General features: G+C 44.4%; 1 protein-coding gene and 1 long non-coding RNA gene across 3 annotated transcripts in view; one reads left to right on the top strand and one right to left on the bottom strand.

Annotated features, from left to right (window-relative positions):
- Positions 1-16,319, top strand: part of LOC135372187 (uncharacterized) — a 40,027-nt gene extending 23,708 nt beyond the window's left edge. For both annotated transcript variants that reach the window (XM_064605878.1, XM_064605879.1), the window contains exons 5-8: positions 1,627-1,760; positions 7,120-7,350; positions 12,034-12,109; positions 16,116-16,319. In XM_064605878.1, coding sequence (XP_064461948.1) covers positions 1,627-1,760; positions 7,120-7,350; positions 12,034-12,109; positions 16,116-16,134 — 460 coding nt within the window. In that variant the 3' untranslated portion in view covers positions 16,135-16,319. The remainder of the gene's footprint in view (positions 1-1,626; positions 1,761-7,119; positions 7,351-12,033; positions 12,110-16,115) is intronic.
- Positions 1-16,537, bottom strand: part of LOC135372184 (uncharacterized) — a 352,119-nt gene that overhangs the window by 141,412 nt on the left and 194,170 nt on the right. The gene's annotated exons all lie outside the window — the stretch shown is intronic.

Here is a 16,537-nt window from a genome sequence, read left to right on the forward strand (position 1 = left end):
AACCCTGGCTATAAACTGTGTTTTACATGCTAGACAAAACAACGGGCACTAATCTGATGATCTTGCTGTGTCTAAAAAACTACACAGAGTGAAAGCCGGGGTTTCACTATACCTAAATATGTGGAATACTTTGTGTAGCTCAAGCGCTTTAACTATCTAAAAAGCGGATCAAAGAGCGAAATCAGCTCAACTCTCCACTCTGTCTAATGCATCAGCAAACGTCACTCGGCTACAGCAAACGGGGCAGACTCATCTCCGAGTGGCGTTTTGCGTCGTCAACCAATCTTGGATTCCCACAAGGTCAGCCGTGGGGGAGAACCTGTTTGCTGTCCCATTGTTGCGGCTTCATGGGTTTCACTTCAAAGAATAAGTGTGGCTTATAAAGAAATCTCATGTCTATTAGAGGTACAAATAATACGGTGTGGAAGGACATTCCTCGTGAGTGTAGCGGTTCTGAAAAAAAAAAACACTTATTCAAACAGTGTATTCACACGAGCGACATACTCGCGGAAGATTCTAGCGAAAGAAAAAATGAAAATACTGCTTACAGAGCCAAAGTTCCATCCCGTGTTGTGCTGAGCATTCGCACTGTGCAGACTACCGGGAGTGGCGTATTGCGCATTTAGCAGACGCCGCCGTCAGCGTGGTTGTGGCGCAGGATATTCCCCATGGTCAGCAGTGTACGTGAAGACACGATGCTGAGCGCTCACGTAACAGCAGAAAGCTACGACGTTTTTCGCATCTTCCGCTTCTGGGGAAATGTCGCTCACGGTATACACGGTAAAATGCAGTAACATAAGTGGTGGCCCCCACGAAACCAGCTCCGGTGGCGCAGCGATAACGCATGCGCTTGGAGACTGGGAGGTCCGCGGTTCGAATCCGCGGGCCGTCTGTGCCGTCTGGGGTTTTTCCTGGGTTTCCCTCAGATGTGTAATAGGCGTATGCCGGCACAGTTCCCCTGAAGTCGGCCCATGGACGCAGCTATCCTCCCCCCGAGCGGCTCGGTCTTCCACTTCACCCTTTCCTCTCCTCCTCTCCACCACCTTTCCCTTCCCGAGAAACATGCCGCCTAATCAGGCAGGCAGACCTCTCGGGTTCCTCCCAACGACACTCCTCCTCCTCCTCCTCGCCCCCACGAAACGTCACAATAACGTCGCTCCTAGTGTTGTGAGAACTTGAAGGGCGGAGCAAGTTCAAGAAATAGTGCGCAAAGCGTTCTGTAATTACTGTGCTACTACGTCGTTGTCGACCTTCATAATTTAAGAAAATATGTTTCAGAGTTAAATGGACATATTCCTACTGATACATCATTGCTCCTATATCGGTTTAGTGCCCCTTTAAAAGGTCCTTGAAGTTTTGTTCCAAAATTCAGTGGGAATGTGTACTTGTTGCTCACAGTGACCTAGTTTAAGGGGACTGTTAGTTGCAAAGTTCTATGGCTCTAAAAAATGCTGTACTAATGAATTGCTGTGCCAATGAAAGTCTACCTTCTTGAGGGCTGAACAGATTGATGGGTTGCAGCCTGTTTGCTGTTATACGCAGATCATCCAAGTACATTTTATGAGTGAAATCTATCTTCCACGCACACTTTGTCGATCTTTGTTTTCACTGCACTTTATGTTGCAGGAAGGACCTTTGGCCTCCAGGTTCCCATCTTCAGACAAATGCATCAGTCATCTACAAGGAGGAGGAAGAACAACAACAACCTGAGAAAACTGAAGAGCTTCCTGTACACTCCGAATGGCGGGCACTGGATAATGGTTAGTTGGCCTGGGGTATTACATGCCTGCAACCAGCCTCGATGGCACATTCCGGCCGTGTTCCAAAACAAACTCTCAAGTAGGCGTTGGTCACATGACAGAGTTGTATCATGTGACCAAGTGGGTAGGCGATCCTCGAGTTCGGTCGTGGAATGGGTGCAAGTACGATTCCCGACATGGCGACAGCAGACAATGGTGACATTTGGGCGCTGATACATCAGAGCCGCTACTTTGCTTTGCTGTAACGGTATTGATGTCACTTCGTAAAGCACTTGAGCCATGAATTAGGGGTATTTACAGCACACTCCAAGAAACGCTGTTCTGGTCCACAGCTAGCTCTAAAGCTCATAGAAGCAGCTTTCAACATTCACATGCAACGAGCTGATGTATGTATGTATGGTTCCATGCATGCTGCTCTGAAGAAAACATCGGCGCAATATCTGCACTGGAACTTCCCTGCTTCCTCTATGATGCAGCCGAGAAGAGCAGCAGGAAAAACAGACCATAGGTTTCTATGCTGACGACAGCTCTGACATCAGTACTCTTGGCCGGGCAGGGCCACATTCTTAGGACCATGACAGGATCGAGCCTGGCTTTCCAACCAGTGATTTACTCTCCCGGCCTGACGGCTACATACCTAGCATGGCCCAAGCCCGGCTCAAGCTCACAAAATTAAAGGTTACCTCGGCCTGACCCAGTGTAGTGGGCTGTAAAAGTTGACCTTGTCTTACTAATAGTGGAGAACCACTTGCTTGAGCTCAACCTAGGCCCGGTAATGTATGGGTCCGGACCAATAACGTCAAACCCGAGCCCAGCCCATGCCCGAAAAAGTAATGCTTTGCAGGGGTGAGCCTGTGCCAGTACAGTGTTCTAGTACCAAGTGAAACATGTGGGGAAGATGTGGCGTCAGTGCGGATAAGGGCCCATCAATTACCCGTGCAAGACATGCTGGAGTATGTTGTTGGAACGCCATTCTTGAATCTTGCCGCCGTTTTCGCTGCGGCAACTAGGGACGCCCAGAGATATGTCTGGCTGGTTAATTCTAGGGCCTCATTACTGATTAATTTGCCGTCTGCGTGCCCTACTTCATGCATCTCGTCATTCACCGCGTTATGGTTAGACCCTTTAGACCCTGGATTTCTAGCCAAACGCCTATTTTTGTCCAGTGGTTCCAATAGTGCCTTTTCAACACAGGAACATGAACTGAGTGCTGGGGAACCTCCTGTATTGATCTGATTGTGCCTGTCAATGCCTATGCTGGCGTAGATGCCTAAAGCTCTGATTAAACATGGAAAAATGCAGTAATGGCCCTAAAGCGGTGGCAAAACTCTGTTGTACTGACATCGGTCACGTCCTTTTGAAACTAGCGATCCCTTCAATGTATCTGAAAGGTGCTGGAATGGAAGCTGAGAATTGAACATCTCAGTGGGCCAGAGACTTACTCGTTCTTTGTGTTGTTTCGTTGGTCGTTATTATAAAATGTAGCCACCTTTTGGTTTTGTTTACATCTACAAGAATCCTTAGAAGCGTTTTTTCTTTTTTACAACTAATTTGACACACGGTAAAAATGCTGAGGGCTGTGATGTACAAAGGTAGGTTCAATTCCAGTACAATCCCTACTGTTTGGCAACCTGAGGAAGCTGCCGTCCTCGCCGCAGTCAGGGCCATAGGCATAGATTGAGACGTTACCCATCACAAAGAACTCTTTACAAGTTAAGTTACTGTGTGAAAAATGTACCAAAGTTAATAACAAAGTTCTTCAGCCTGAAATATAACTCGCAGTTACGGAGTTACTTCCAAGTTACTTCGCACAGAAAATAGCACTACATACATAGGTGCAGCGCGTGTGAGCAGTTGAGTTCGACCTTGAGTTGCTTGCGGAGGAGTGCAACGTGCTTAGTTTTCGTTTATGTCCAACAATTCGTCGAACGCTTTGCATCTTACTCCCTGTGGGCGCACAATGCTTCAGCTTCATTTCAATGGCAGCGGTTCTTACTTCCTGAATAGAATACTGTAATTGATGGAATATCACATTTTATGGCAGAAAATACCAGGAAAGAATCGGAGAGAAAGCAAGAAAATACGTGGACGTGAGTGAAAAGCGAATTAAAAGTAACTTGGAACTTGGCTTAAGTTACTTTGGCAAAGTTACCTGAACAAGAAACGGTTTCCTCTTAAAGTTACCACGGTGCAAAAGTACCGAGTTAAGTTACAAGTTATCAAAAAAAGGAACCTAGTTACAGTAACGAGTTACCTCAAACTCTGGCCATAGGTACACGGGCGAAAGTGATGCCACGTGCAGTGTGAGCAGACTTGATTCCCCATATTTTGCCTGCTGTTGCGAGCCTTGTGGTAATGCCAAAAACGAAATCTGGAAGCTTAAAAAGTTTGAAGATTAAGAAACTTGGTGTTAGATTCAGTCCTCTGATGCTCAGAAGTCAGAACCTATCTTGTGTGTCACCAGTATGCTGCCCGCGACAAGTCATTCTGAGAAGTGTTGTGGAAGCGGTGGGCCAGACATGTACAAGATACTCAAAAATGTATTTAAGATAAGATAATAAATACTAACGTTAGAATGTAATTAAGATAGAGTATAAATACGTGAAAATTAAAGTAATTAAGATAGAGTACAAAATACTTGAAAAAGTATTTGAAATACAATTAAGATACTATTTATCCTTGAACGCAAAACTATTTATCCGACTGCATGGTCAATGCGGCAAGTCGCCGCTATGTCACATGAATCCCCGCGCACTACGCTACCCGCCGCGGTGTGATAAGAGTCATCGAAACACAAGTCCCAAAAAGATGACAAAGAGATACCACGTGACTCCACTAAGCAGAGGCAGAGAGTTTTCATTTTCCCGGAGGGGGCAAGGGTGCACCGCGAAGTAAGTATACTCTGGCAGGGGGGGAGGGATATGTTTAAGAAAAAAAAGAAAGGAAAGGTAAGCCAGATGGATGTCGGCTTGTTATTAAGAAAAAGTGAAAGGGGGAAGTCAAGAGAGGGAAAGAGAAGGAAAGAAAAGAAAAAGAAAAATGAAGAACACAAAACTAAAGCTGAATCACACACTCTGGCGGGATCCTATGATGTATGCAGAACTGGTATAGAAATAAGAGGAAGGAAGAACAGAAAAAGCAAAACAAAGGAAAAAACGGAGAGATCGTAAACAGTGAATATGTGCACAACTGAAGGCATTACGCCTTTGAAAACTGAGTGCAAAAAGAACAAAATGTATTGAATCCCCGGTGCTTGACCCGAAATGCGCGCAATATAATGAATATGATCTGTAGAGGAAGAACCAGACGATCGGAGCCAGAGCAAAACGTTTACTGAACAAAACCCAAAAGAATAATAATGCACGCCCTCTTAGCTCGGGGATTAGCATGAGCCCAGCTGTTTATCCACCTCTTCCTTAACACTCCCCCGCCCGATACGTCTCAAAATCTAGACCTCAAGCGGATGAAGTAGCTGAATTGGTCTTCTGATGAAGGAACCAGTGGCTGTCTTGAGCGTGCACGATCGTACAAGTCCATCACGTCCAGTATGAAGCTCCTGCACCCTTGCTAGCTTCCAAAACATCCTTGGCTGCTGCTGATCCGCCAGTAGTACGAGTTGTTGCAGTTGAATGCTGTTGGAGGTTGCATGTCGACTCAGGTTTGCAGATCTAAGCTGTAGCAAGTAGTCCTTGTTCCACTGCCTCCAGTATGCAGTGAGGAGCCTTTCCTTTGCTTGAAGCACTTCTAATTGTTCGGCGTCTACGCACGCTATCTGACGTCTCTTAATTGGCGGCAACACCTTGAGTCGCTTCCCCAATATCAGATGCGACGGAGACAAAGCTTGGGTGTTGCCAGGATCTTCTGACATTTGTGTCAATGGCCGTTAGTTGACGATCGCTTCGACTTCTGTTAACACGGTCAGCAACTGTTGAAAGTCTAGCTGACTCCGACGTAGTGTTCTTCTGAGAGCATCTTTAACTGAGCGTACCATACGCTCCCAGAAGCCTCCCCACTAGGCGGCACGTTCGGCAATAAACTCCCATGTTATTCTTGCTTGTGTCGCATACTCCTGTACCACTTGGAACTGATTCGCCAGCAAGGCAAGAATCTCTCGAGCGGCTTTCTTAAAAGTTAAGAAGTTATCTGAGTAGACCTTCTTTGGCAAACCTCGGCGTGCTAGAAAGCGTCTGACGGCCATAAGGAAGGTCCCGAAGGATTGGTTGGAGACGAGCTCAAGATGAATTGCCCTGGTGACTGTGCAAGTAAAAAGAGCCACATACGCTGCAAGTTGTTACATAAGTAATCAATCATTAAAATGCAAAAACAAGTCCACTTCAAATTACGTTACACGCTATGTTAATTTCATACTTGTTATCCGTGATGGCCACTAACTACTTCTACAGTAGTTTAACTAGTAGTTCAACTACTTTTCAGGGGAAGTAGTTAAAACTACTACTTTAACTACTGCAATGTATTTTAACTACATCTATAACTACTTAACGTTGTCCATCAACACCAATCCATTCTATAGTGTTCTTGGACACCTAAATATGAATCGCAAGCAGTGATAAAAGTGAAGATTTAGTACACATGCACGGCACAGTTGCTCTGCTCCTCCGTTCTCATCAAACAAGTAGCTCAAGGTAAAAGTCACAATCGTGCCATAAAGCTTGCAGCTAAATCAGAAGTAGTTGGCGCCTGCAGTAACCTAACTACTCGAAATAGTAGTTTAACTAGTAGTTGCCACTACATTTCTGCAAGTAGTGGATAACTACCTTTTAACTACAATCAGGTAGTTTAACTACATGTAGTTAACTACTGGCCATCACTGCTTGTTATCATAATTCAAAACTTGGATTCCGTTATGGAGCTACAATCCAATTATACTGGACTCTTTCTTGCTTCGGCGCTAAGCAGTGAACGTCGTTTCAGCTCGTGCATCGGTGCTTTTAGTCCATACTGCACGTGCCACAACATGGAGCAGTCCCGGCGAAAAACATAGTCCGTGTTGCAAAGTGGACCTGCATCACTGTCCGAAGCACGCGAAGATAAGTGTTGGTGTTGGAACATTCGCGAGAACTACTGTGAGCTACAATTCAGTGAATTGGTATTGAAAAATGCAGCAGTGCACATCACACCGCACATATACGGAACACTACACACACACACATGCCCACGATAGGCATGCGCGCGCTTTTCCTGCTGTCTCATTGGATGCCGCCAAAGACTGCTCTGTTTTCATTGCGTTTTTCTCCTAAACGGTCACGCTGTGTCAACTAATTGAAACACGGGCTTTCATTTGAGAGCAAGTTGTTTTTACATTTTAGTGCCGCTTTAAATAAGTGTTGTTCCCTTACAGAAGTGCAGACCAGCACCCCCATCTGTCCCCCGTCTCGAAGGGGAAGATCCGGAAGAAGCATTGCACCCGGCACGTCTCCATTCCGTTTGAGTTCCAAGAGGATCCAACAGACGACACCTGCAGAGCCACGTCCCTCCACGTCCTCACAAAAGTCAGACATTGAGCAGCCACCTGCTCATGAACATCCTCAGGATGAAGATCCTCAGGACACGCCTCGTGATTCGTCTAAGGGTAAACCTAGCAACTTTTTCCTCCGCGAATTTAGAAAAACTTTATTCAGTAACGATACACTATGACTCTGTGCCTTGCGCATGAGAGGAGAGTAGTGCCAGGAGAGCAATGAGTGATGCCATGATGGATTACTAGGTCAAAATGTAATGCACTACCATTACTGATGACTTTTCCCGAATTGTAATGCATTACGATTACTCATTATACAAATGTGATGCATTGCTTTCCACCTATGGATCAGATGACTTCTGCATTCTGTGCCCATGTATAGACTGTTTTGTAATACCTGTAGCTTACGAAAGGTTTTGCAAAAAAAACACCGCTGCCTGACATTTTCAATTGGCTGTACCTGTGTTCCAGCTCCTTCCGTCAGATGGCAACACGGTCGAACGCGGCGTTGCAGACAATGCCGCACAGTAGTCCTCTGCATTCAGTTCCACTTGTTCACTTGGTTTCAGTATCGTCTGCAACACCACGTTCGACCGTTTCGCCATCTGACGGAAGGAGCTGAAACACAGGTATAGCTGATTAGAAATGTTAGGTAGCAGCAATTTTTTAATTTTCACGATTTATCCGCAGAGAAGCGGACCAAGTGGCAGTATATGGACATAAAAGTTTGGGGCATAATACGTCCTCTAACATCTACTTCAGTGATGGAACTGCTGCGCCATTTGCGCCAAAGTGCGCCATTTGGGATTGCCTGCGCAACCCCGCGCCGAAAAAGCAATTTTCTCTAATCCTGCGCCACAGCTGCGCCGAACAAAGATGTCCTGGTTCGAACGCATGAACACGAAACAAAAACCGCGAGCGATGCTCCCGCGCCCTCTCTATTCTCGTCATGCCTCTGAACAACGAAGCCGAGTCACGCCAAGTCACAGGCCCCAAGAAAAAACGCAACAATAAGTGAGAAGTATACTCGCTTCGAATCCTGTCGTCGATCCTTGTACAAAGGAATATACAGGACTACCGATATTCCCCCAGTAGCTCACTATACAAGGTGTTCAAAATTAAGCTTTCACTATCACTTTATAAATAGGCGAACAAAAGAAAACTGGTGCTACTTTTTCTGTTCCTTGAGTAAGAAACAGGTGCTACATAATTAGCAGCACCTGTTTCTTACACAAGTAGCGTAAAGTTATCATCCGGTTTCCTGTCATCGCTGTGTTTGCGTAGCGCTCGTAAAACTTCGCTGTTTGTTCGTTCCTCTTTTTCCCGTTCTCCGCAGTGTGTCGCCACCCCTAACGTGGAATCGTACGTTGTTGTACTTCAAAGAGAAGTTGTCAACAATAAAGCGCACTGTTAGTGCATCAAGTGTGTGCGTACTGGACAAAAGGTGGTGGTGGTGGTGCAAATTTACCGAGCATTGGACACGTCACGTGCCTGCGATAGAATATTGGCTCATTTGCATGGGAGTTGTTTTTAAACAACTGCGTTTTAACTAATTGTGGATAGGCATAACTGACGACGCTGATTCCGGAGTTGCCGGCGCCTGTACTATGGATCACTCCAGGCTTTCCGCCACTGCGTAACATCGCGCGTGCTCGCAGGGTGTATAGGCGCGCGAGCAATTGAGCATTCAGGACTTGAACCGTACATGCCGATACTTGTTCCCAGATGTCCTGAACCCCAATATTCACTAGAAAGTGGAGAGTATGTATTGCAAACACGATGTATTGCGCGGGACGCAGTGGAATACATACGGCGGAGGAGCGCCATTCTGTGAAATTCTGCGCCAAATGCGTTTTTTTTGTGCGCCCGAGCCAGCGCCCGCGGGCTTGGAGGCAGTTCCATCACTGCTACTTTAGCTTCCCGACACTGTTTCTATTTGTTTTATCTCCGTTACAAACCCCGAAGTTTATCTTGGCGAACCCGGTACAACCCGATTTCACCCTCCAATTTTCAAAAACATTAAACCGGAAAACGCGTGGGTCTATTTTATAGGCACTCTGTATAGGTAGTGCTAAAGAATGCTTTTAGAACAGTAAAAATCAAGAACAGTATTCAAGTGAAGTACAGAGCAGACCAACATTATTTGGGCACACATTGTTCTATTGTTTTTTTTTGTTTTTTTTTATTTATTGAACTGACAACATCGTAATATACACGGTAAGGCACTGTATACCAGTCGGATCATAGCTACAAGCTAGTGCGATCCGATAATATTTTTCAACGTTTACTTATTCAAACGCGGCAGTTACATTAAGAAAAAGAATGGCTGAGGAAACACACATTTATACAAGCGCTAAGATTCCACAATAACAAAAATATAAATATATATCATCAATCCTTTTTACTGACATCACTATAACGATATATTCAACAAGAATCGAACAGAAACCTCCGGACGGCTAATTTGAAGTGTCTGGCTACAACGACATCAAGGGGCAAGGAGTTCCACTTTATGACCCCTTGGTGTTGGAGAAGGCGCTTACCATATATGTTTGAGAAACACTGTACAATAAAGTGATGATCCAATACAGTACGGCTTGTGCGAGTAACTGAGACTAACTTGACACCATCAATTATTCCCTCATTTAGTATACAAAAATTAACCATTAACACAGTTCGCTCAAAGCGTAGTAAATTGAAAGGTAAAATGTGTAACATCTTATATATGCATGAATAAGATTGTCTGTTATATGTATTGGATATAATGCGAACTGCTCTATTCTGCAAGACCTCAACCGGTTTAAGGTAAGATTGATACGTGTGCCCCCACGATTCTACGCAGTACAGCAAATGACATTGGATGAGCACAAAATACAGACTTTTCAGGACAGCAGTTGGGAACAGTCGACATGCTCTGAACAGTGCTCCATTTGCTCTTGATAATTTAGTGCATACATTTTCTATATGTGGCTTCCAGTGCAAGTGGGAGTCCAAAATTACACCAAGGTATTTAATGGTGTCGACACGTTCGACTGTTGTTCCGGCAATAACTATATTGAAATCTGTTAATGAAACAGTCCTACGATATGGCCTAAATACCATATATTTTGTTTTCAAAAGATTTAGTGACAGAGAATTCACTTTAAGTCATTCCAAGAGCTGGGGAATTAGACTAGCAATCTTATCATGAATGACATCAATTGTAGGGCCAGTAAAAAGTAACACGGTGTCGTCAGCATACATGATACTATTAGAGTGGATGGCCTCACTAAAATCATTTACATAAAGAAGAAAAAATATTGGGCCCAGAGCGGAACCCTGTGGGACTCCCATGTGCACGGGAAGAGGAGGCGAGCAGCACTCTTGGACGGATACAATTTGGGTTCTGTTACTGAGGTAGCTAGTAAAAAAGTTCAAGTGAGTGGCCTCTAATTCCATACTTGGACATCTTACCTAACAAGACATCGTGACGTACTGTGTCAAATGCCTTTTTTATATCTAGGAAGGTGGCTACACAAATGTCTCCCTTGTTAAGGCAGTTGTTTATAGCTTCCGTAATAGAGAGAACAGCGGTTGCAGTCGAGCGTGAGCTACGAAAACCATGCTGGGTGGGACTAATTACTTCATTTTTTTCAAGAAAGCTAGAGAGCCTGGCGGACAATATTTTTTCTAGTATTATATTTAAAGCATTAAGTACTGAGATGGGGCGATAATTAGAGTATTTTTACAGCCACCTTTATACACTGGTACTACCCTGGCCGTTTTGAAAGCTTCTGGGTACCTAGCTTCGACTAAGCAGCTGTTAAGTAGATCAACTAATGTCGGGCACAGTATATCAATATTATTTTTAATGACCATCATGCTTATATTATTGTAACCAGGAGCGGTGGTACCAGCGCACTTTTTAACAGTTTTTATGACCTCACCGTCAGTCACCTCGTAAAGCGCAAAGCTATTAGTGACCGGAGACTTAATGTAACTCAAGGACTTTGTAATATCGCCACCACCTGGAGACCCAATGTTGACAAACGTTTCATTGAGCATGCAACATATGGCATTAAGGTCATCCTTTATGTCCGGTAAGACAATTTTACGCGTTTTTTTTTCAATGACTTCATTAATTATCTTCCAGGCTTTTCGAGGGTCAGTTGTGTTGCGTATTATACGAGACAAATATTCTTGTTTCCGCTGGCGAATCATTTTGACAGAACTGTTTTGATAATGATTAAACTTACGTTTATAATAACTATTGTTTTTGTCGCGACTCAATTTTCGAGACCAAAAATTTTTTTCTTCTAAAATTCTAAGGATGTCATTTGTCATCCAAGGGCAGATAGCATTCTCGTAGTAGCCACCACAGCTTCTGACATAGGAGTTGCCACTGGCTGTCTGAACTTTAGAGACAATCGACTGACACGCTTCATCAACTGTGCCCTGCTTTCGGGGCTCATAAAAGTAATTACTAAGTAGTTGACGTAGCCTTGGGTAATGTAACCGTCTAGAAGGTTTTGGTGCATTACCTAATGTTATCGAGTTTCCAATGGTTAGGTTATTAGGTATTATTTCAGCCAGTGCCAGCCTAAAATGGTTGCGCACAAAAGCAGCGGACACTCCAGGTGAAGTTTATGCTGTGGTACAGCTCACGGAAGGTCTGGTACCTCGTGATTTGCACCAGATGTGACCTGTTTAATGACATTCGCAGGTCCTGCTCATGTAGATATGCATAGAAATGTGTATAAATGAATGGGAGGCTTTGCAAAGTGCATTAACGTTGATGTGATGACACACCTGCAGGGCTGAATTCCTTGGTGAGGCGGGCAAAACGACGGGCATCCGAGGCGGCCTCTTACAGGGAACCCAGCTTGAAAAAGTAAGTGTCCGTATTCATATACTCGCTGATTTGACTTGGTTGTTCGTTCGGTAGAAATAGTCCACAAGACATCTGTGGTAATGGAACACCAATCAAAACAAGTTAGAGGCTCGTATTTTAATTAACAAACTTAAAACAGGGTCTTAGTTTAATAAACTACATACAAGCTCTCGTGCAAAGCCCGCGCTTCTTCAGGTGAGAAAGCTGTACATGATGTAGATTGTAGAATATACGTAGGGTCCGACTTTTTTGGGTTATACCCGATTCCGCTCCATTGTTCCCTCCCGAATCAGTTTTGGACCACTTTGGATTAAATTTAATTTCTCCCCAAATTATAATAATGTATTATGTTGTCTCATGTAGAAGGCCCCCAATTTCCCGTGATTCGGAGAAATTTTGCGAAATGCAGAATTAATCGTAGAATGCTTCGTTTGACAATATTTCGCGGAATCTCTTATTTTGCTCGAAACAAATTTCGCTGAAGTTTGACTGGGTTGAAGGACGTGATTGGCGTGATGTGGACGGTTACTACGACGTGCAGCGTCTCAGGAGAAGTTTATTTGCACGCTCGTGCAAAAGAGCGTCAGATAAACGCGCGTGCTCCGCACGTGCAAGCTCCAAGGTACAAGTGACCCTTTGACGCTGGAGGTGAGGGAAGTAAAAAAAAAAAAAAAGAACGAGCATTAAAGGAGCGCTGAGGTGACCCCAGAAATTGTTGTAAAAAAAATTCCAGCAAGTCCCCATAGTTCAAAGTGGCACTAAGCTCTCTGGGATTTTCTGAGGTCGTCTGTTGTTAGACTCTGAAATAGTACAGAGTGGGTGCTCAATAAGGTCAGTCACATTTTCACGCGTGACGCTATACCTGTTTGACAGACAGACTTCCACTGCCACACAGTGAATAATTTATGCCAGAATAGCCTACGAAAAAATCGTGGTATCAGCCACTGCGTAACAGAAAAAATACGGCCACGCAAACTTTCGTCTTCATGTATTTCCTATGCGCTGCACCGATGGATGGAGGCGAAAATTTGCTTGGTCGTATTTATTTTTTTTAAAGAGTGCTTGGTAAGCACAATTTTTTCGTAGGTTTCTCCGGCATAAATTCTTTACTCTGAGGAAGTCTGTGCGTCAAGGAAGTATGACGTCTTGCACGAAAATGTGACTGACCTTTTAGAGCACCCACCCTGTTCTATGTGGCCTTTGACACTGCCAACAGTCTTGTCCGTAAAATTGGAAAGTCTCAATTATCGGTCGGTGACTGTATCTGGAAGTCCTGTTCTACTACAGTAAAACCTGAGGATAGCGATTTCTCGTAAAACAATGGTTCGTGACTTTACCGTGAAAAGTATACATTGTTTGTATGGCAAAACGACCCGCGTACAGCGATGGAGACCGCGGAGACATCCGAAATTCACATCAAAAGAATTAAACCAATATAAAGATTGAGGGAAGAAAATAGACAGAGACTGTTCATTTTCCAATACTGTCAGTGAAAGAGGTATGTGGTAACGCTTTTGTGTCTCTGTATTTGGTCAATGCTGCTCAGAATTCGCGAGATGATTCAAAAGGCCTAGCACGTGCTTTCCACCCGCGCGCGGCAGTGTTCTAAAGCGAGCTTCTCCTAAAGCACGCAGGCGTTAGGTGAAGCCGACTTGCGGAATGGTGACGTGTAGTGTTCTGGTCGATGTTTTCCCAAGCCAGTGCGATGTCACACAGCTTCGCGTTTTTTTTTTTTAGCATCTGTTTCTTTTTCTTTTGCTACACGCGGGGTGGCGCGCTGTTTAGGTCAGCCCTCGTTTAACGGTGCACTTCGTATAACGATGGAATTCGCGATTACCGTCAATATCGTTATACGCGGGTTTCACTGTACGACAGCCTTTTACAGCGGTATCTGCTCACGGGAGGTTTTCAGGAAATCGCTGTGGTTCTATCACAAGACCCTCCTCTTCTTTTTTCTTCTTCTCTGTCTCCTTCTATCTGTTGACTGTCTGTTTCGGTGATGCAAAAAAAGTTAAAAAAATCTAAAGCTAATAAAAGCAATTTTGACATACTCATATGGGTACATTGTCCCGAAAAGTGTCCCGATTTTTCAGCGTTTCTTGTCCCACTTTTGTCCAGATTTTAGTAATATTTTTGTCCCACTAATCCCAGCTCTACACGTCACCATTCACTTTACAGATCACAAGGCAGTACTCGCCACTCTAAAGTAGTTGTGCACATATCAGTGTCATGTATAAAAGTGTCAACATCGACACGCAACAGCTACCATTGAAATTCATGTTACACAATTGTAACTGTCCAGTAACTATTAAGTGCATATTAAAATAATGTTCTGGTATGTTAAAATGTGAAGCAACAGGAGGGAGGATTGTTGATGAGCGATATCTCCTTTGTATCCGTAAAATCTTTCACACACTCAATACCTCATACATAGGGCCTGACTTTTTAGGGTTAAACCCGTATCCGCCCGATATTTACCCCCCGAACGAAATCTGTAAAATTCGGGTTTAACCCGAATCTACCCGAAAACATCCGGGTCGTGTGGCACACTCGTAAGCGTGCATTAAAATAAAGTTTGATAACATTGCTAAACATTAGTTCCATGATAAGACAAATTTTTATTACGCAAAAAAAATCACCCGAATACACCCGAATTTCTGACGACAGAATATGCCGTAACGGGATTTAACCCGAATACACCCGAATTTTCAAATGAAAAATATCACCCGATATTTACCCCCCGAATTTGGCCAAAAATAAAACCCGAAAAAGTCAGGCCCTACTCATACAACGTGTTATACGTAGAGCCTGAAGTTTTCTGGAAATATATTTTTCTAACTTCAAGGGGTAAAAATTAGGTAAATAAACATGTCCTCCAAGTTTATGCGAATCGGGGTGAAAAAACTTTGTTTGCTAAATTCAGGGAGAAGTCTGGCTCAGTTACTGAAACTAACTGTACTGGTTTGGTACAAACGGTGGTGTAACTGCATCTGCTGCCAAACAAGGTAGTGTGCATTCCTACAGAAGTATCAGGGAGGGCCATTTGCCGGGTTGCACCCTAAAGAGGCAACCTTCAATTTGGGGTGTAAATTTGGGGGAGAATCTGGTTAAACCCTAAAACTTCAGGCTATCCACGTAAGACAACACTTTTGGACTACGTTTTGCAGGCATACCACTCACAGCCCCTTTCAGTGTGTTGTGGGTCCTGAGTGAGTGAGTGAGTTTTAAGTGGCTTATTTCTATAGATGAGTGCAGTGCGGGTATACCCCCAGGTATCCGTGCAAGTTTGCTTTTCGTGGGTACACATTTACGTGTCTTTGCGGGTAAGGCGCGGCTAGACCCGTACCGCCTCCGCGGATTGTGCGGGTATACCCGCAATACCCGCAAGCACAAAACCAGCTTGTCGACTTTTGGTGTACGCCCCAATTTACCGCGAACATTGTGCCCAAAATATTTTCCGAGACGTTCCATATGCAGTCCTTCCGAGATGATCACAGCTTTGTCATTTACTGATACTCTTTGAGAGGAGAGAGCGAGGGCGAGAGTCCAGCTGATTATGAGACCCGGGAAGGTTGGTAGTGTGGGCAATATAAAATAGGGTAGGGTATCGCCCCTGGTGCTTAAACTCCCCATTCACCATTGTTGCTGTTGTTCTTATTGTCACTCTTCGGCTATGTTTGCCACATAGGGCTAACTTTGGCCATCTTTCGAAACGACGACTGGTTCGCTTCGCGTGAGTAAGCATGTCAACTGTCGCCACAGCGTCTGACTGTTGGAAAAGTGGCTCACTAACGGACAGTGTACCCAACATCCATAAATCATTTCGTGTTGTGATGATTACGTGGCATAACTGAAGCATGCTGCGCATTGGGCTGCGGGTGCACCTGCGGATGTGCAAGTACCCATCGGGATGTGCGGATGCGGGTCGTGGTCCCGCGGGTGCGGTGCGGTTCCGGGTACGAATTTTCATACCTGCACTCATCTCTACTTATTTCTTCTGTTCCAGGAAGCTTCGGCGGCCCTGACCTGTTCCACAAGGAACGTCAAGGAACGTCAATGTCAAGGAACGTGACACTCCGCAAGGGTCCGCAAGTCTCGGACACGAGTTTGTTTGTTTTTAAGAAAGAAAAAAAAAAAGCGAAAAGAAAGATGTCACATTGAACTCTATGTATATTCTGTGGCTAGTTCCATCTCAAATACTCATCTCAAATACATCTCTGTTTACTGGTAGTGCAACTGTGTCACGACATATTGCCTTTGTATTGTGGATTAGCTGGTACACTGCTGTGAGCTCGGACAGAGCAAGGCTGGCAGACTCATTTTCGACATGCTTCCGTACGGTTTCAGATAGATTCACGCTGCGAATGCAGTGTGCCGGCAAGTACCGTTGTTTTTATAAAATGCTGTCCATCTTATTCGGCTTCCTTT

Source organism: Ornithodoros turicata, unplaced genomic scaffold, assembly GCF_037126465.1.
Source record: "Ornithodoros turicata isolate Travis unplaced genomic scaffold, ASM3712646v1 Chromosome13, whole genome shotgun sequence".
Classification (NCBI taxonomy): domain Eukaryota; kingdom Metazoa; phylum Arthropoda; class Arachnida; order Ixodida; family Argasidae; genus Ornithodoros; species Ornithodoros turicata.